General features: G+C 41.3%; 2 protein-coding genes across 2 annotated transcripts; both read left to right on the forward strand.

Annotated features, from left to right (window-relative positions):
* Positions 1–1,268: 1,268 nt before the first annotated feature.
* LOC118377538 (trace amine-associated receptor 6-like) lies at positions 1,269–3,890 on the forward strand. Its single transcript, XM_035764462.2, has one exon. The coding sequence runs from the start codon at positions 1,509–1,511 to the stop codon at positions 2,472–2,474; it is 966 nt and encodes a 321-aa protein (XP_035620355.2). The 5' UTR covers positions 1,269–1,508; the 3' UTR covers positions 2,475–3,890.
* A 12,061-nt stretch (positions 3,891–15,951) lies between these two features.
* On the forward strand, positions 15,952–18,484 carry LOC118377534 (trace amine-associated receptor 13c-like). Its single transcript, XM_035764458.2, has one exon. The coding sequence runs from the start codon at positions 16,019–16,021 to the stop codon at positions 16,976–16,978; it is 960 nt and encodes a 319-aa protein (XP_035620351.1). The 5' UTR covers positions 15,952–16,018; the 3' UTR covers positions 16,979–18,484.
* Positions 18,485–20,852: the final 2,368 nt, after the last annotated feature.

The raw sequence follows: 20,852 nt of genomic DNA on the forward strand, positions 1-20,852 counted from the left end.
ATCCCACACAGCAGTAGCCCAGGCCAGGGCTTTTTCCGACAGCAGGGTGATGATATATGCGATCTTAGACCGGTCGGTGGGGAACGACGAGGGTTGCAGCTCAAAGGAGAGAACATTGGGTGAGAAACCCTTTACAAGCACTTGGATCACCTGAGAACCGTTGGGGAGGTGGAAGACGAGGTTCAGCCAGAGGGTTAACTGCCATGGGTACGTGAATCTGAGGTACTGGGACAGGAACTGTTGCCGGGGTAAGTCGATCAGATATCTGCTTTATGGAAGTCAGCATCTCCGACAGAAGATGAGAATGTCTAGCCATTAAGGCCTCTTGCTGAACCAGGGCGGCTTCGTGGCGTTGGACAGTCTCCTGGTGGTGGGACAGCATGGCAACAAGGTCCTGGGAACTGGCTGCCTCTGGGTTCATTTTTGGCTCTGTGTTTCTGTCAGGACCCGGTTACGAACCCGGGTCTCCGGAGTGAGAAACAGTCACTTAACCAACTGAGCCACGAATAGTTGGCAGAACCCAGAAGATGAGGCAGACACAGCAGTACTTGAGACAGTGTATTTAATGAAGTAAAAAGTGAAGTCCTTCAGGAAAACATGTAACTCCACAACCTCAAAGAATTCCACAAGAACAAAGGTAATCCTCCAAGACAAAAAGGTAAATCCACAAGGTGGAAGGTATAGCACAAAAAGCCTAAAAAAATACTCAAAAACAAACAAGAACAAAAAACAGAATTCCACAAGAGAGTCCACCGGGATCAACAAGAGTTCACAGAGAACTAGGGCTGGGTGCTAACATACAAACACAGAGCAAAGGACTGAGGAAAACAAAGGGTTTAAATACAATCAGGGGAAACGAGGCACAGGTGCAAATAATAATGGGGATCAAGGGAAAACAAAAGGTCAAAAGGCACAATGGCATCTAGTGACCAAAAACCGGAACAACCCTGGCCAAATCCTGACATATATGCTGTCTTCTTATACATGCATCACCTAATAGGATTTTGTTTTATTTTGTGTATGTGTGAGTTAAGTTTTGTTTTGTCCTCTAAATGAATGTCATTGTTAGTATTGCTGTCTTTTTTATTTGATTTTTAATTTTTAATTGTAAAATAATAAACATATAAACAAAAGTGACCATTTAGTATATACCATTTCACTGTAAGCTCCTCTTTGGCGCATGGGACAAACTTTTTTTTATTAGATTTGAATGAAAATGTACCTTTTCTCTCATCTCTAACTATCAGTAAGGTTGAAGGACAGGCTAGGTGGGCACAGCAACATCCAATCCTGTCATACATTACATCATTTGTTTATCCAACATTCTTTTTTTTTTCATTTCTGTGCTCTATTGTGTGTGCAGAGAGACTCTGTGGAGGGGAGTGGTTGTCAGCTATTCAGGGATAAATAGAGAGGCAGTGCTCAGAGTTTGTCAGAAGGCGGACCCGACAGGGTCACACACAGGACCAAGCAGGAGCAGGACCTCAGCATTTTACCCTTTATTACAAATGGAGGAACATGAAGATGTTCAATACTGTTTTCAGGACAGAAACTCCTCTTGCAGAAAGGCTTTGCTATCGACATCTATCTATATAACACTGTACATCTTCTTCTCATTGATTTCAGCAGTTACAGTATTTTTGAACGTACTGGTGATTATCTCCATCTCCCACTTCAAGCAGCTCCACACTACAACCAACCTGCTCATCTTCTCTCTGGCTGTGTCAGATCTCCTGGTGGGACTGATTGTGATACCAGTAACGACTGTAGCATTAATGGAATCATGCTGGGGATTTGGGGAACATTTCTGTGTGTTTCAATTCTACATCACTTATTTATGTACTTCTTTATCTCTGGGCAATTTGGTCTTGATATCTATTGACCGCTATGTTGCTGTGTGTGATCCCTTATTGTACCACTCTAAAATAACAATAACAAGAACGATGTGTTGTATATCCTTTACCTGGTGTTGTTGTATCATTTACCGTGCTGCTATTATAAGAAACTTTGTAAATGTACAGGTACCAAGTAGGTGTTTGACAGAATGTGTTATTTTAGAACGTTTAAATTGGGTTACGTTAATTGACATTGCAATTACAATGGTTGTCCCGTGCTCTGTTATTATAACACTTTATATGAAAATCTTTGTGGTGGCCAGATCACAGGCCAGAAAGGTGTTTTCAAAAGAGGCTGTCAGTGTGTCTGGTGTTAAAACTATTCAGGCAAATAAGTCTGAGAGAAAAGCAACAAAGACTCTGTCTATTGTTGTTATCAACTATTTCATTTGTTGGATTCCATTTCTTTTTGTTTTCTTTCTTTCTTTTTTAATTGAAGACTTTTTATTGTTTATCATCAGCTTTTTGCCACTTGTTAACTCCTTAATTAATCCAATCATTTATGCCTTATTTTATCCATGGTTCAAAATTACATTTAAACATTTTAACATTTTAACTCTGAAGTTAAGATTTTCATAGTTCAGTGTTGTCATCATAGATACATGCATTGATACAGAATTATTTGGCTGGATTGGATTGGAATGACTTAGGGAAAGCATGAAAAGGCATACAATTGTTTAATAAATGACATTGTAGTCATTTTTCGGTTGTATAGGCCAAATAGTCTGTTGTTCAATGTTATTTAATGTGGACCCCAGCAAGATTAGCTGATGCATTTGCATTAGATAATGGGGATCCTATTAAATACCAACAGTACATTTTGAGGATGTCATATATACTGTATATTGTCTAGCATTACCCTCTAGTGGTACAATTGGGACACACCCCCTTCAACAGGTCCAGTAAAGTTGAAATGTACAATACTGCATGTTATCAGAAAATGTCCAGGTCTATCTAAATTGTGTATTTTGTAAGTAGTTAACAGTAAAATGTAAGAATATGCATTTATGTGTACCACTTCATAATGGTTTGTAATAAACCATTTGTAAGCTATTTAGGGTTTCTTCACCATCTATTATTAGGCCCGCATTTGTTAAATGTTACTCAGCTAGGTATTCTAACATGTATAAATAACTACTATATGCAATAATGATTAAACACAACAGCGCAGGAGACTGTAGCAGACACTTCAACCTCAATATACTGGTTAGGAACACTACTGTCACTGCTCTCACTACCCCTACTCTCACTACAGAGGCAGAACAGCTCTCTCAGATGCTGTTTACTCTGAATGATTACAGAGTTTGTTTGGGTATCATACTAAAGAATTTGTAATGGATTAGTAAAATAGTTTACTCGTTCATTTATCATTACTCCCATACTTGTTTTGGTAAGCTAGTTATTCACACATGAATAAACAACTTCTATAGTATTTAATAATGATTCATAAGATCATTCATAAGATGTTTAATACATTTGCGTATGAAACCCTTTACTAATCATTAGTAAAGTCATGTTGCAGTTCCTAATCTGAAGGGAGGATTATTCATATGTCCTTAATACTTTATAAATGTTTTGAGTAAGCAGTGTAATTTCTTACAAAAAGATGGACATGCAATTGGTAGACATTGTGTCACGCCTTGGTCATTGTATCTTGTGTTTTTGTTATATGTTTGGGTAGGCCAGGGTGTGACATGGGTTTATATGTTGTATTTCGTATTAGGGTTTGTATTAATTGGGAGTGTGTATTATTAGGGGTGTGTCTAGTTAGGCTTGGCTGCCTGAGGCGATTCCTAATTGGAGTCAGCTGATTCTAGTTGTCTCGGATTGGGAACCGTATTTAGGTAGCTTGAGTGCGCGTTGTATTTCGTGGGCGATTGTACCTGTTTTAGTGTTAGTCACCAGATAGGCTGTATTAGTTTCATTCGTTTGTTGTTTTCTTCTTCCGTTATTTCATGTACCGTATTAGCTTCATTAAAAGTCATGAGTAACCTACACGCTGCATTTCGGTCTGACTTTCTACAAACAACAGACGAAGATCATTACACATTGCAGCAGTACCTGTTGTTCCTTACGGTATTAAAATGACCAAGAACATATCAATGGTTAAACAATAAGCACACAACATGGAGGATGTTATTAAAATAAATATATTGAACTTTTTACTCCAAAACAATCACACTGTTGTAGTAATGTTGAAGGAAATCATGTTTTTTTTCTGAAAATGCTAACATTCGCTTTTGTTGGCAGTGACTTGTCTACAAAACCAAAGTGTGAATTGCAGTTACTAGAGCAGTTCATAGACTGCTTACAGGGTAAGGGAAACCAAAATTTAAATACGTTATTTCACTGAACATTACATGTAAAAGGGTTACTACCTACACTACAAGTCAAGTTGTCCAAAAACGTATCACTTCTTCAAATTTCAATTAGAACCTTTCAATCATGGTTCTTTATACCTTCAACTGTCTCTTCTTGAAAAACATGTTGAAATTTTCAATTCCTGTTACTAATACTTCAAATAGGAATATCCAATATATATATATATATTTTTTTTTACTCAATGTTTTTTTTGGAAATATCCAAACTCTACCAGGCAGTTGAGAAGTCATGAGGGTCATACCAGCAATGCCATATTAGAATGGCAATTTGCATAGCATTTTTACTCATCTCAACAATATTTAAAAAATATACTTTAAGTCTGCTTCAATGGCTTTGATACTGTAGGTAGGTAAGCATTACTAAATGAGGACAAATTACACATTTTAACAAATGATGTCAATTGCATATGTATTATATGTATGCATTTTCAGGTGATGTTGGTTTACAATTTATCCAGGTCCTTCGACCATGTTTCGCCCATTTTCAGAAAACTTTTTGAGATAATACATGACGAAGTGCATTCTTTATTACTATTATAGGTGTTATTTTATAGGCAAAAGACAGGTCAAGGGCAGGCAGGGGTCAGTAATCCAGATCAAATCAAATCAAATTGTATATGTCACATACACATGGTTAGCAGAAATTGATGCGAGTGTAGTGAAATGCTTGTGCTTCTAGTTCCGACCGTGCAGTAATATCTAACAAGTAATCTAACAATTTCACAACAACTACCTTATACAGACAAGTGTAAAGGAATGAATAAGAATATGTACATGTAAATATATGGATGAGTGATGGCCGTGCGGCATAGGCAAGATGAAGTAGATGGTATAGAGTACGGTATATGCGAATGAGTTGAGTAATGTAGGGTATATAAACCATTTTTTATGATTAAAGTGGAGATTTGATAGGTGGGGCATACAGGACGGCAGGCAGGCTCAGGGTCAGGGTAGGCAGAGGTCAGCAATCCAGATAGGTGGGGTGAAGGTACAGGATGGCAGGCAGGCTCAGGGTCAGGGTAGGCAGAGGTCAGCAATCCAGATAGGTGGGGCGAAGGTACAGGATGGCAGGCAGGGTCAGGGTAGGCAGAGGTCAGCAATCCAGATAGGTGGGGTGAAGGTACAGGATGGCAGGCAGGCCCAGGGTCAGGGTATGCAGAGGTCAGCAATCCAGATAGGTGGGGTGAAGGTACAGGATGGCAGGCTCAGGGTCAGGGTAGGCAGAGGTCAGCAATCCAGATAGGTGGGGTGAAGGTACAGGATGGCAGGCAGGCCCAGGGTCAGGGTAGGCAGAGGTCAGCAATCCAGATAGGTGGGGTGAAGGTACAGGATGGCAGGCAGGCTCAGGGTCAGGGTAGGCAGAGGTCAGCAATCCAGATAGGTGGGGTGAAGGTACAGGATGGCAGGCAGGCCCAGGGTCAGGGTAGGCAGAGGTCAGCAATCCAGATAGGTGGGGTGAAGGTACAGGATGGCAGGCAGGCCCAGGGTCAGGGTAGACAGAGGTCAGCAATCCAGATAGGTGGGGCGAAGGTACAGGATGGCAGGCAGGCCCAGGGTCAGGGTAGGCAGAGGTCAGCAATCCAGATAGGTGGGGTGAAGGTACAGGATGGCAGGCAGGCCCAGGGTCAGGGTAGGCAGAGGTCAGCAATCCAGATAGGTGGGGTGAAGGTACAGGATGGCAGGCAGGCTCAGGGTCAGGGTAGGCAGAGGTCAGCAATCCAGATAGGTGGGGCGAAGGTACAGGATGGCAGGCAGGCTCAGGGTCAGGGTAGGCAGAGGTCAGCAATCCAGATAGGTGGGGCGAAGGTACAGGACGGCAGGCAGGCCCAGGGTCAGGGTAGGCAGAGGTCAGCAATCCAGATAGGTGGGGCGAAGGTACAGGATGGCAGGCAGGCTCAGGGTCAGGGTAGGCAAAGGTCAGCAATCCAGATAGGTGGGGCGAAGGTACAGGATGCCAGGCAGGCCCAGGGTCAGGGTAGGCAGAGGTCAGCAATCCAGATAGGTGGGGTGAAGGTACAGGATGGCAGGCAGGCCCAGGGTCAGGGTAGGCAGGGGTCAGCAATCCAGATAGGTGGGGTGAAGGTACAGGATGGCAGGTAGGCCCAGGGTCATGGTAGGCAGAGGTCAGCAATCCAGATAGGTGGGGTGACGGTACAGGATGGCAGGCAGGCCCAGGGTCAGGGTAGGCAGAGGTCAGCAATCCAGATAGGTGGGGTGAAGGTACAGGATGGCAGGCAGGCCCAGGGTCAGGGTAGGCAGAGGTCAGCAATCCAGATAGGTGGGGTGAAGGTACAGGATGGCAGGCAGGCCCAGGGTCAGGGTAGGCAGAGGTCAGCAATCCAGATAGGTGGGGTGAAGGTACAGGATGGCAGGCAGGCCCAGGGTCAGGGTAGGCAGAGGTCAGCAATCCAGATAGGTGGGGTGAAGGTACAGGATGGCAGGCAGGCCCAGGGTCAGGGTAGGCAGAGGTCAGCAATCCAGATAGGTGGGGTGAAGGTACATGATGGCAGGTAACACATTTCCATAACAATTTTTTATATTGCTACCAACCTTATTATAAACCTGAAATGAAACATTTGTTGAAGGGATAATTTGGCCCCAATTCACTGTGGGACGAATGGCCAAGAGAAAGAGGCTGAAATCTCCTGTCATTTACATTCCCTCGGTCTCTGAGTACCGGATGTGAGCTCGGCTGCTTGGTTTGGTTGTCCCGTGATAGCGTTTGACTGTTCTGGAGTTCCTCCAGATGATACCTAAGGGTGGTGTTCTGCTGCATCACAGATTCCACCTGGGAGTTGAGGGTGTTTATTTTAGACACGTAGGTGTCGCCCTTGCTCCGCTCGGCCTCATACCTATCTGTCATCGTTTGCAGGGAGAGGTCTCGAGTGTGGAGTGAGAGATCCAGTGATGCGATGTCCTCCTTTTGTTTAGAGGTCACATTTTCCAACTTTCTCACCTGGTCTTTTTCATCCTTCATCAAATCAGCGACTTCAATGAGTTCTGCTGTTTTGTCCTCCAACTTGGTCATTGAGTTCATTAACTGATCGTCTTTGGTCTGCAGCTTTTGGAATAAAGCATTATTGCTTTGAGTGGTTTCATTCACAACCGTTTGCAGGGCATTAAGTTTCTAGCTAGCCCGCTAGATTAATCTAGTTTTGCGTGGACTTCATCATATTTAATTTTGGCTAAAACAAGTTGTTCCTTTAGAATACGGACTTGGTCAAGAGTTTGTTTGCATTCTTTGTTATAAGTGTTAGACAGATCTTCCAATTTATCTGTCTTCTCACACAGTTCCTCGTCTAGCAGTAGCTTATCCTTTTCGGCTTTTGATGCCAGCTCCCTGGTTCTCTCCACCTGTGCCTTGAACTCCCCAGCTTCCTGCTCGGGCCTCTGCTGGACACTGAGGTACTGGTGCACTGTCCATCTCTGCTGGTGGGCATAGTTGAGGGCTTGTTTATGGCATCGAATTCGAACATTTCCAGCCCCTCTGCATAGTTAGGATTTGCATTGTTGCTGACGTCAGCGATCAATCTTTCCATGGGTGAAGGTCCACTGATTTTTTTTTTTTCGTTTATTTTTTTTTACAGGGACAGTGCACATTAATCAACGTTTCAGTAAAAGTGCCGGTTTTAGCCAGCCGGCTAATTTTCAACCGCAGTCCCTGGGCAGGTTATTAAAAACAATTACAATATAGACCATAAACCATAAACATAGCAACATAGGACAAGCAAGACATAGCATACAGACAGAGCAACATAGGACAAGCAAGACGTAGCATACAGACAGAGCAACATAGAACAAAAAGCAGCAAGACAAAATTCATAAAAGCAACAAAGTGTTTCCACACCTCACAAGCTACAGACAACAGACAACATGGAAAGCGGCAACACACAGCTAGGGACCATGTTCACAAATCTGATTGACCTTTAGCCATGTCTTCAAGCATTTTGTGAAAGTGTGATATGTGGTGCAGTTATGTGTGTCTGATGGCAGTGTATTCCAGACATGGGAAGCTCTCACAGAGAATGCAGATTTACTAAAGGTGCTTTTCCTTAGGGTAACTATACAGTCACCTCTCATGGCAGACCTTGTGGATCTGCTGCCATATGTCTGGGTTTTCTGTTTAACAAAACTATTGAGTGGAGGGGGAGCCAGGCCATTAAGGATCTTGAATACAAGACATGCGTCGGTGTATTGCACAAGATTTTCCCAACTCAAGAGCTCATGTTTTCTAAGGATGTGACAATGATGATGGCTATTGGACTTCCTATCAAGCACTTTGAGAGCCTGTTTGTAGACAGACTGAATAGGTTTTAATGTTGTACAGCAAGCTTGGGCCCAACTAGTCAAGCAGTATGTTAAGTGGGGGAGTATCATAGATTTGAAGTACAGTTTTGCTACCTCTGTAGTCAAACAATTTCGTATAAATCGGAAATTAGCTAGATTGAATTTAGTTATTTGAATTACCTTTTTCACATGCTTTTTAAAAGAGAGGTTGGAATCAAGTATGATGCCAAGGTACTTAAAATCGGATACCACCTGGAGCTTCTCCCCTGACACATAGACATCTGGCTCAGTAGCATCTGTTGCCCTCTTTGTGAAGAACATGCAAACAGTTTTTTTCACATTGAGATGCAAACACGAGTCACTGAGCCACTTTGTAACCTGGACCATTACAGTAGTGAGTTCTTGTGCAGCTTGTTGTTTGCTCTTTGCATGCACATATATCACTGTATCATCTGCATACATTTGGACTTCAGACCCAGTACAGACAGAAGGCAGATCATTAATGTACAGAGTGAACAGGAGGGGCCCCAGTATTGACCCTTGGGGCACGCCCACATCATAGCTACGAGTGGGCGACAGCTCATTGCTCACTCTGACACACTGAGTTCTGCCTTCAAGGTATGATTTCATCCATCTCCAGGCATCAGGGGAAAAGTTGAACTTGGACAATTTTTTGATGAGAATCTCATGTTTAACAGTATCAAAAGCCTTCCTTAGGTCCAGAAACACAGCCCCAACAGCACCCCCTTTGTCCATCTTGGACTTCATATTTTCCAGAAGAAAGCAGTTGGCCGTTTCTGTGGAGTGTTTCGCTCTGAAGCCAAACTGCATGGAGTGTAATGTGAAGGGGCTGTTGTTGAGGTGGGCAATCAGTTGTTCTGCTACACACTATTCAACAACCTTTGACACCACAGGTAGTATACTAATGGGCCTGTAGTTACTCACGTCAGCAGGGTCGCCTGATTTAAAGATGGCCGTTATTATGGCCGACTTCCATACCCTTGGAAACAATAGACCAATAGATGTGTTGGTGACCTTAGTAATGGGGCCAATGAGTGACTCTTTGTAGTTTTTAAGAAAGGTAGAGTCCATCCCAAACACATATTTGGCTTTAGAGTTCTTTAGTGAGCTAATCACCTTGTTCACCTTTGACTCAGAAACCTCCCTTATGATGAAGACAGGTTGAGTGTCATTCACTAGCACTGAGCCCAAGAAATCAGTGGAGGGGTTCTGTGTCAGTAACCTGACAGAGTCAATAAAGTAGGAATTGAAGGCTGTTGCTATTTCAACTGCATACTGTGTTAGATTGTTATTCACCATGATTTCTAGTCTTTTGCAGTGTTACTATGGTCTTTCCCTGTTAACTTTTTAGATTCTCCCATATCAATTTAGAATTTCCCTTTGCTTCACCAATTATGTTAATAAAAAAGTTTGCCTTGGCCTGTCTGATTTCTTTTATCACCTTATTTCTCAACATGGTAAACCTACGTCTGTCATGCTCTAATTTAGATTTTAGGGCTGTTTTTAGAGCATCTCTCGTTCTTTCATCAATTTCCAGATTTCTCCATTTAGCCAAGGAAGAGTGCTCTTTTGGCCAGGTTTGGATTTGATTTTCTTTAGGAAGCCATTTATTGTAGTCTGGATTGTGGATAGAAAACCTGACTATCAGCTTCCACATCTGTATAGGACAAGAGATCATTCCAGTTTATTCCCTTAATTGCTTTTTCAAAATAGTTTAATTCACTCTTAGGTATTCTGAGTTGATCCGGCTTTCTAACAGTAGAGAGGTTAAACCTGCTCTTAGACAGCTTTCTGGCTATAAGTGTCAGATTATGATCAGACAGCCCAGTAACCATATTGAATGATTTAGTCACTCTCTCTGGTTTATTACTGAACACCAAATCAATCTGTGTTTTAGAGCAACAAGTCACCCTGGTTGGCCCTTTAACTAGCTGTGTAAGGTCAAAGGTATTAGTAATATAATAATATATGCCATTTAGCAGACGCTTTTATCCAAAGCGACTTACAGTCATGTGTGCATACATTCTACGTATGGGTGATCCTGGGGATTGAACCCACTACCCTGGCGTTACAAGCGCCATGCTCTACCAACTGAGCTACAGAAGGACCACATTAGTGATCCGTTTGAGGGTTTTCCTACAACACTTGTCTTCATAATCAATGTTAAAATCTCCCATTAAGATGACCTCTTTCCCAAAATCACATTCCCTAAGCATGGTATTAAACTGATCAAAAAACATACTTTTGGTGGAAGGTGGCCTATACATTCCAATGAGGGTAAAAGACATTTGGGGACACAGTGTAACGTTCAGGCCAATACATTCCAGTTCATTATCACATGACCACTCAATTTGTTTATATCGCATATGTTCTTTAATGTAAATCATCACACCCCCTCCTCTTCCTTCAATCCTGTCTCTCCTGAAAACATTGTTGCCAGGCACAATCAAAGCAGCATATGGAGAGTGTTTATGGAGCCATGTCTCTGAGAGGCAGAGAAAGTCAAGGTTGGAGTCTGTGAGTAGATGTTGAATTTGATCACTTTTTGGAATGACACTACGAATGTTCAAGTGCCCCCCTAGTAGTCCCTTGGGCTTAGCTCGTGGGTCCCAGATGACTCGAGAGTGATTGACACATTGAAAAAAGTTAAATTTTCTGTGTTTTCTGACGGCTGGGTTTAGGCCGTTTTGTTTCGTTTTGATTAGGGGCAGTTCGGTAGCGCAATTAACAATCCCTCCCTGTAATGACGTTTGTCTGTTGTATGAAGAGAGTCAGACCGAAATGCAGCATGTAGGTTATTCATGACTTTAATGAAGGAATTGCGGTACATGAAATAACTCAAAATACGAAAACAACAAACGAAACGTGAAACTAATACAGCCTATCTGGTGAACACTACACAGAGACAGGAACAAACACCCACAAAATACAACGCGAACTCAGGCTACCTAAATACGGTTCCCAATTCGAGACAACGAGAATCACCTGACTCCAATTGAGAATCGCCTCAGGCAGCCAAGCCTAACTAGACACACCCCTAATCATACACAATCCCAATTAATACAAACCCCAATACGAAACACAACATATAAACCCATGTCACACCCTGGTCTACCCAAACATATACCAAAAACACAAAATACAATGACCAAGGCGTGACACTCCCGCCTGCACTGGATGCGGGGAACTAATTAAAATAGCTTGCGTACCAGAAGCAGAGACAGGGATCGCATATAGCGACTCTGGTATGTTTGAAGAGTCAAAATCTATCCTGGAGCCGGGTGAGTCGAGAGAAACCATAGGACCATAGCACTCACCCACCTCCACAGCGGCCAGGATTGAGTTGTACATCCCCGGGGAGCAGGTGGGTAGTGAACAGGTAGTTTAACAGTTTCCAATAAATGTTGGACTTGTGTTTGTTACGCCTAAGAGGTTCAGTAGAATAAGGACCGAGGTAGACTTGGCCATTATTCAGAACATTATGGTATGCTGTGTACTGTCTGCTCCCGTGGAACAGTGAACCAATGTGTTTGGTGTTGATATTCTCTGGTAGTAGACTGATTGTGTCATCCCAGCAAGGACGCACTGAGATTATCAGTAGAGCAGCTACATAACTGACAATCATGGCAGAGTACTGGAGATAAAACGCATAATTGCGCTTTAACTCTTTGCATGAGTTACTTAACTGGGATCGGCGTACATCTGATGGTTTAGATAAAATTACAGCATTCGAATGAGAAGCGGCACCTGCCGCACCACCCTGTCTTCCGTCCGCCATTTGCATAGCAGATGATACATCACATCTGATAGTCTCAGTGGCAGCGTTGCAAGAGTTGTAATTTCGCACATACTTGATACCTACTGTAGTTTCACTATCATAACCTGTCCATATCATAATGCCAAAATACACTCATTACTGGGAAGGCGGCCAGGTGCCAGATTAGAGGGGAAATGGGTGGAAACCCATTTGATGGATTGCTCATTGTTATGATTATCAGTTATTTGAATTTATGTCATGTTTGGGTTTTTGAGTTGGAGGCTGAAAACACAATTTAACTCAGTTTGTAAATGTCAATGAATCATAAAGACTGGGTTAGTAATATGAGTTGGTTATTACTGAACTTGAAAAAAATGATTTAATTGATTAAATTAATTTGAATGATAAATCTAACCTGAATAGGCTATTTGGGAATTTTAACTTTAATTCACCTGAAAGAGTTGCGCTCTCTAAGTTAACGTTGAAAAGTTGAACTATGTCTCATTGGTTAGAACACATTCGTTTGTGTATTATTCCAATAATCAACCTGGAAAGGTAGTGTAGCAATTTAATGTATTTATTACATTGAATGAGCCAATGATATCCAATCAGTTGAGACTGGTAAGATTATTTAAAAATAATTACTGGTGATTCTTCACCACCAGAGGTCACTGTTAACACAAGCTAAAATCGACCGGGTACCAGTAAAGGTAGAATTTCAAAATACTGTAAAATGGTCATTAAGCTGGTAAAACAGATTTAATTTATTAATCAATTTGAATGATTAGTCAACCCTGTATAGGCTACAGGAATTAGCTTCAATTAACCTGAAATAGTTGCTATATCTAAGTTAATGGGGAACAGTTTAATGATGTCTCATTGGTTAAAAATGGCTGCTCCCCTTTGTTAGCTTAGCATCTGGAGCAATGCTTTCTTGCGCTGGGTTTCCACCTCACCGCACAAGGGAAGTTCCCTCCAACAAGGGAACGGGTTTACTAGGTGACGTCTCACGTTCAACCCTTGTAATGGCTGGCTCATATGTCCTCTGCTCTAGGAATTGCTTATGACCGAGTCAGGTCGCCCCTGAGAGCGATCGACAGAAATAACACTAAGTTGGGCCCGACTACCTGCATTGGCTGGTACTTATGCCCTAGCTCGTAGCATTCAGTAGACCCCCCTTACCCACTGGCTTTCATCAGAAATACCACAGGGGTGGTACACTCTTGACCAGTATCTGGGTGAAATTGAACGTCACACACACACGCTTCTATCCCGCACTAGTCCTGCCTACAGCTATTAATGGCATATATGTATCTTGCTACACAATTGGTATGGAATTAACCCAACAGTGCGGCCTAGTCATATCTTAGATTCCCCACCAGGGGGCGCCAATATGTTGTGACGTTGAATTAGTTAATGTGACGACTGTTGCTCATCGAACGATTAAAGGTTTTTAATTGCGTGATTAACTTAATCAAGCAATTATTAACTCATGAACCTGGGGTACCATGGGAAATTAGTTTTATTGATTTTCTATTTCCCAAATTAACTCAAAGAATATCAGAATATCAATTTTACAACATTAACCAGTTACCTCTACAGTCTCGTTCTGAACGTCGTATAATCCGGGAATCTGCAAGAACCCGGGTCTCACCAATGAGTTCGTACCACGCCAATCTTAGTTGAGTATTTTTTACTAGAAAGCTAAAATTATGATGAAAGATATACATACAGAAATCCACATTCTAGGCTATTGATTAGAACTTAGTATAACGGGCCAACACACGATGACGCGTGTTACCCAAAATGGGGATTTAAAAGAGAGAGAAAAAGAGAATGTACACGAGAGAAATATACCTTTGGGTGAATTTGTCAGCTATGCCTATTCTAACCCTAGCCTTGACCCAAACTGCCGCTCTTATGGGTCAGAATATAATGATGTAATTACGTGGGGAAGGTCTTGGTGGATTCTCCACGTGGACCGTTCAGGCTGCTCAATGACGCACTTCTCCGGCGCAACTCTTTGGTTGTCCTTACGAGGTCAGTGTCCTTTTGGCTTAGGAGTCTGTTCCCTCGCCCTTGCTCTGGAAGGGCTCTTCTGAGGACAGACAGCTCTGTAGCTCAGAGCTCACAGCATTGGAATGAAACAGTGTAGATACCCCGATTCGATGAGGAGTGGAGTGGAGGCTAGGGGGTTTGACTTGAATTCACCCGCTTAGATACAGCTACTCATCCGTAGCTTGGGTAGAAAAATATATCTTTGGCTTCAAACTTGTGTTGCGTTTTGGGTTTGCTGACTTTTTTAGACCTCGGCTGCAGCTTGGGTCACGTAGTCTTATCTGTAAATTCTTCACGCACAGGTTTTATACCCTCGGGTCAGAAGTGGGTAGGACTGCCTTTAGGGCACTTCTCTGGGCGTACCAAGTTATGGGCAAGGTCTAGATTAGACTCAAATCCAATTTTAGACAACTAACTTCACATTTCATCTTTACCAAAACATTCTCTTTTAATTGGACATTTTCCATACAACGAACAATGTTTTCGTAATAACGTCATCTATTAACCGTCAATAAAAAATAAAAAATACATACATTTTCATATTCCCTCTATCGTCATGACCACCATTGTGGCTGACGGAAGCCATTGTGCCAAAGTCCCTTTATTTCATGTTTAATGTTCTGAGGCTGGTTCTCCATAGTAACAGGACAAAAGGAATTTGTTTGTGGCCTAATATTTAACATGCGTGTGAGGGGTCATAAAACCCCCACATCTTCAGACCCCTAGATCTCTCCTCCTCTGTTGGGGTTTGAGAGATAATCTGTAGGGTTGTGGTCTCCTGTAACCTGACCTGATCAGGACAGTCATGACAATATGCCATTTTTTCTATTCAGTAACGTACCATGAAATATGTGGATAAGTTGCTGTCAATGCATCCCATCTCAACCTTCTTTATTGTGTGGGAAACAAAAGAATCGGGGTCTATGCTCACATCCTGTATGTGCTCCTGCTCGGGTGACTCTGTGCTGTATTGCTGGGGTCTTCCTCAACACTGCGTCATCTAGGATGACTTCCACTCTCTCCTCTGCCCTCTTGACCAGGTCAGGCTGTAAGTTTGGTTCCCTCTGGGGACTGGAGAGAGATGAAACTCCAGACTCCTCCCACTGAGAAGAGGCAGAGGTCCAGGTAGAGCCTGCCTGCCTGACTGTCTGACCCAGACTCTGTCTCACTGTCCTGCTTCTAACCTACTTAAAAATGTATTTGTTTGAATCAGCCCAATGATAAATGAAATAACCATGATTTACATAATTTTAAATTCAAATCTCTGGCTATTAATAAAACATTGTGGAAATAGGGGAACAAAATCGTCCCCATTATAATCCTCAGTATTTCAGAACATGTACCTTTACACTCATATCTAACAAACAGTGAGACTGAAGGACAGGCTAGGTGGGCACAGCAACATCCAATCACGTCATACATTACATCATGTTTTCATCAATTATTTGTGTGTGTTTGTGTGTGTGCAGAGAGGCTCCTGTGGAGGGGGGTGTCAGTCAGTCAGTCATGGATAAATAGAGAGGCAGAGCTCAGAGATTGTCAGAAGGCGGACCTGGCAGGGTCACACACAGGACCAACCAGGAGCAGGATGATCTCAGCATTTTGATATTTTACTACAAATGGAGGAACTCGAAGATGTTCAATACTGTTTTCAAGACATAAATTCTTCTTGCAGAAAGGCTTTGCCATTGACTTCAATTCACTCAGCAATCTACTTATTCATGTCAGTAATTTCAACAGTTACAGTATTTTTGAACGTACTGGTGATTATCTCCATCTCTCACTTCAAGCATCTTCACACTCCAACCAACCTGCTCATCCTCTCTCTGGCTGTGTCAGATCTCCTGGTGGGATTGTTTGTGTTACCAGTAACGACGGTAGCAATAATGGAATCATGCTGGGGATTTGGGGAATATTTCTGTGTGTTTCAATTCTACATCACTTGTTTATGTACTTCTTTATCTCTGGGCAATTTGGTCTTGATATCTATTGACCGCTATGTTGCTGTGTGTGATCCCTTATTGTACCACTCTAAAATAACAATAACAAGAACGATGTGTTGTATATCCTTTACCTGGTGTTTATGTGTCATACACGATGCTGCTATTGTAAAAAACTTTGTAAATGTACAGGTACCAAGTAGGTGTTTGAAAGAATGTTTTATACTTGAAGGGTTCAATTGGGTTAATATCATTACCATTGTACTTAAAATGGTTGTCCCTTGCTCTATTATTATAACACTTTATATGAAAATCTTTGTGGTGGCCAGATCACAGGCCAGAAAGGTATTTTCAAAAGAGGCTGCCAGTGTGTTTGGTGTTCAAACTGTACAGGAAAATAAATCTGAGAGAAAAGCAACAAAAACTCTTTCTATTGTTGTTTTCAACTATCTCATATGTTGGACTCCATCGCTATTTGTTTTCTTTCTATCTTTTTTAGGTGAAAATGTATCGTCATTCATCCTCAGCTTTCTGCCACTTGTTAATTCCTTAATTAATCCAATAATTTATGCTTTCTTTTATCCATGGTTCAAAGTGACAGCTAAACTTATTATAACTCTGAAGTTTAGGTGTCCATAGTCCCTATGTTTTTATTCCCCAATTTGACAAACAGGTTTGATATGGTTGTGTTATACAATTGTTGTAATTGCTTCTTTCATGTAACAATACTCTTTCATTACTTATCTCTGTGTTGTCATCATAGATACATGTGGTGTTGATACAGAATGATTTGGTTGGATTGGAATGACTAGGAGAAGGCTTAAGAAGGTATAAGCTTGTTTTATAAAAGACATTGTAGTCATTTTGGGTTGTATATTCCAAATACCAACGCCTGTGGTAGTGCGATGTTATTTAATGGTAAATAGTTTGTGCGTTTTCTGAAAGCACATTCTGAAAGCACATTTTGTGGATGTCAAAAGTAATTATAAGCTGAGTGTACAAAACATTAGGGACAACAACCTAATATTGAATTGCACCCTCTTTTGCCCTCAATACAACCTGAATACAACCTGAATTTGTCAGGAAATGGAATCTACAAGATGTCGAAAGTGTTCCACAGGGATGCCGGCCCATATTGACTCCAATCCTCTGTGGGTGACTGACCAATCTTGATGCACAGGAAATTGTTGGGTGTGAAAAACACCGTTGCCCTTCTTGACACAATCAACACCAATTCCCCTGGCACCTAGTACCATACCCCTTTCAAAGGCACTTAAATATGTTGTCTTGCCCATTCACCCTGTGAATGGCACACATACACAATCCATGTCTTAATTGTTTTAAGGCTTAAAAATCCTTCTTTTACCTGTTTCCTCACCTTCGTCTACAATGATTGAATTAGATTTAACAGGTGACATCAATAAGGGATTGTACCTTTCACCTGGATTCACCTGATCAGTCTATGTCATGTTCTGTACACTCAGTCTTATATGTTGTTAAACATTACCCTCTAGTGGCTCATTTGGGACACAATGCCTTAAACAAGTACATTAGAGTTGAAATGTGCAATTCTTTATGATATCAGATAACAACCAAGTCTAACTCAATGGTGTATTGGGTAAGTAGTTGTAAAATGTAATAATATGAAATTGTGGGTAATACTTTATAATAATGTTCAGCATTAAACCATTTGTAATCATTTGCAGTTTGTTCACCATTTATTCATCATTACTCCCACATTTGTTAAATGTTAGTCAGCTAGGTATTCTCACTTTTATAAATAACTACTATATGGAATAATGCTTAAACACAACAGGGCAGAAGACTGAAGTAGACACTTCAACCTCAACACACTGGTTATGAACACTACCACTGCTCTCACTCCATTAATGCTTCGAGGTCAGGGGTCACACCAGAGCAGCTCTTTCAGATGCTGTTTACTCTGAATGTATATAGAGATTGCTGACACTTTATAATAACACCTTTTATTACAGCATTTAGAATGGATGAGTAAATAGTTATGTATCATTACCCCCACATTGTTTTAGTAAGGTAGTTATTCTCACATTTATAAACAACTTTTAAAGTATGTAATAATGATTCATAAGTTCATAAGATGTTCAATAAATGTAATTATAAACCGTTTACTACTCGTTAGTAAAGTCATTTTGCAGACCATAAACACACGACTTCCTTCAGCACACTACAGTGTGACTGTTTCAGAATAAAATGGTTCATTTAACATCCTCTGTGTTGTTTTGTGTTTATACTTTAACCATTGATATGTTCTAGATCATTTTGAGAATAGTCAATTCAAATAAATGTTGCGGCCACCATGGTATTTGTCTTTATATATATTTTGTTATATGTTTCACTGTGACCTGATGCTGCTGACTATCAAGCAGTGTGCAGGCTGTGACTGAGTGAGTGAATAAGTTAGTTTGTGAGTGGGGGGTGGGGTGGGGAGGGTGAGGGCAGGTGGGCTGAGTGTGTGTTGGGAGCACTGGTTGAGAGAGCGCTGCAGTTGTAGGTAGGCTCTTTAGATTATCATTATGGAGACACCTATTTCCAGTCCTTTTTCCATTAAACATATGAACACGCTAGAACTGATAATGCAGCGACAAAGCACTGTACAATTACTTTAGGCGCTATAGAGGCTTTAGATATGGAAATTCGCTCAGAGATGGCTTAAAGTAAACTGTTTTCTAATGTTAACTTTTCTAAAGGGAAAACCGTATCAAACAGCTATCTAAGCAGCTCACCGATCGCTGCAGCTGTACACAGCCCATCTATAAATAGCCCATCCAACTACCTACCTCAACCCCATATTGTTTTTATTGACTTTTTCTGCACACCAGTATTTCTACATGCACATCATCATATGCACATCTATCACTCCAGTGTTAATTTGCTAAATTGTAATTACTTCGCTACTATGGCCTATTTATTGCCTTACCTCCTTACTCCATTCGCACACACTGTAAATAGATTTTTTCTATTGTATTTGCCAGTACTTTTGTTTATCCCATCTGTGTTGTTTTTTGTCGCACTGCTTTGCTTTGCTTTATCTTGGCCAGGTTGCAGTTGTAAATGAGAAAATGTTCTCAACTGGCCTACCTGGTTAAATAAAGGTTAAATACATAAAAAATAAAATAAAATCTTAGTCCTGTATTGACACCTGTTTGATGGTTCGTCAGAGGGCATTGCAGGATTTCTTATAAGCTTCCGGTTTAGAGTCCCGCTCCTTGAAAGCGGCAGCTCTACCCTTTACCTCAGTGCAGATGTTGCCTGTAATCCATGGCTTCTGGTTAAGGTATGTTCAAACGGTCACTATGGGGACGACGTCATCGATGCAGTTATTGATGAAGCCAGTGACTGATGTGATATATTCCTCAATGCCTTCGGAAGAATCTCGGAACATGTTCCAGTATGTGCTAGAAAAACAGTCCTGTAGCTTATCATCTGCTTCATCTGACCACTTCTTTATTGACCGAGTCACTGGTGCTTCCTGCTTTAGTTTTTATTAGTAAGCAGGAATCAGGAGGATAGAATTATGGTCAGATTTGTCAAATGGAGGGCGATGGAGAGCTTTGTACACTTCTCTGTGTTTGGAGTAAAGGTGGTCTTGAGTTTTTTATTAATCTGGTTGCACTTTTAACATGCTGGTATAAATGAGATAAAACAGATTTAAGTTTCCCTGCATTAAAGTCCACGGCCACTAAGAGCGGCGCCTCTGGATGAGCGTTTTTCTGTTTGCTTATGGCAATGTACAGCTCGTTGAATGTGGTCTTAGTGCCAGCATCGGTTTGTGGTGGTAAATAGACAGCTTCGAAGAATATAGATGAAAACTCTATTGGTAAATAGTGTTATCTACAGCTTATCATGAGATACTCTACCTGAGGCTAGCAAAATCCTGAGACTTCTCTACTATTAGATTTCTTCCACCAGCTGCTGTTTAGAAATATACACAGACCGCTTTCCCTTGTCTTACCAGAGGCGGCTGTTCTATCTTGCCGATGCAGTGTAAACCCAACCAGCTGTATGTTATTCATGCTGTCGTTCAACCACGACTAGGTGAAACATAAGATATTACAGTTTGAAATGTCCATGATCATAGTTAATCTATTTTTTTATCCAATTATTCAACTTTGACTAATAGGACTGATGGTAGAGACAGATTACCTACTCGCCATCGGATCCTTAGAAGGCAACCTATGTCCCCGATACCTCCATCTCTTTTTCAAGCAAATCTCGGGAATTTGGGCCTTGTCAGGTGTCTGAAGTAATCCTTCGAGTCTGACTCGTTAAATAAAAAATATTCTTGCAGTACGGGTGAGTAATCGCTGTCCTGATTTCAAGGAGCTCTTTTCGGTTATAAGTATGAATAGTTCTCACTTTGCAAAAATACTTTGCTAATGATTTATAAATGGTTTATAAGGACATGTATTAAACATCTTATAAATGATCTTATAAATCATTATTAAATACTATGAAAGTTGTTTATACATGTTTA

Source organism: Oncorhynchus keta, chromosome 7, assembly GCF_023373465.1.
Source record: "Oncorhynchus keta strain PuntledgeMale-10-30-2019 chromosome 7, Oket_V2, whole genome shotgun sequence".
Classification (NCBI taxonomy): Eukaryota; Metazoa; Chordata; class Actinopteri; order Salmoniformes; family Salmonidae; genus Oncorhynchus; species Oncorhynchus keta.

Bases quoted from the DNA above. Each gene is read 5' to 3' on its own strand.
- LOC118377538 (XM_035764462.2), top strand. From the start codon at position 1,509: ATGGAGGAACATGAAGATGTTCAATACTGTTTTCAGGACAGAAACTCC.
- LOC118377534 (XM_035764458.2), top strand. From the start codon at position 16,019: ATGGAGGAACTCGAAGATGTTCAATACTGTTTTCAAGACATAAATTCT.